This window comes from Gekko japonicus, unplaced genomic scaffold, assembly GCF_001447785.1.
Source record: "Gekko japonicus isolate JY-2015 unplaced genomic scaffold, Gekko_japonicus_V1.1 scaffold363, whole genome shotgun sequence".
NCBI lineage: Eukaryota > Metazoa > Chordata > Lepidosauria > Squamata > Gekkonidae > Gekko > Gekko japonicus.
Window position 1 is genome coordinate 117,676 of NW_015177016.1, and position 570 is coordinate 118,245.

Consider the following 570-nt stretch of genomic DNA (forward strand, 5'->3'; position numbering starts at 1 on the left):
GGGGGGGTGAATCTGGCCTGTTACAGCCGGCCAGATTAACCCGGGGTTACTCTAGCCTAGGCCAGAATAACCCCTCAATAACCCCTCCAGGGTTATTCTAGGCTAGGCCAGAGTAACCCCGGGGTTACTCTGGCCGGGGGGTTAATCCGGCCTGTTACACTGGCTCCATCCGTCTCACAGCCCTGCAACCTGGACACTCGAGAATCTCTCTCTTTTCTTAATAACTTTTATAGTTTTTAAAATGTACACTACCTGAACGCATAATAATGATTTTTTTTTTGTTTTTTTAATCAGGAACAAGTGATCCATATGTCAAATTTAAAATAGGTGGAAAAGAGGTCTTCAGAAGCAAAACAATCCATAAGAATCTTAACCCAGTGTGGGAGGAAAGAACTTCCATCTTTGTTGAGCAGTTAAGGGAACAACTGTATATAAAGGTGAGCCATGTACCTACTTCTAGTGTAAGTGAAGTTATACTGACGTTATGCCACTTCTATCAGTGTTGCAGCTTATCAGTGATATGCTATGTAGTTTAATGTTATCTTGGAAATTCCAGTTTTTTAAAGTTCA

The 570-nt window shown here is 41.8% G+C and overlaps 1 protein-coding gene across 1 annotated transcript in view; it reads left to right on the plus strand.

Moving 5' to 3' along the window:
- MCTP1 (multiple C2 domains, transmembrane 1) overlaps positions 1–570 on the plus strand; it is a 283,789-nt gene that overhangs the window by 24,073 nt on the left and 259,146 nt on the right. Inside the window, exon 3 of the mRNA XM_015427721.1 lies at positions 295–437. Coding sequence (XP_015283207.1) covers positions 295–437 — 143 coding nt within the window. The remainder of the gene's footprint in view (positions 1–294; positions 438–570) is intronic.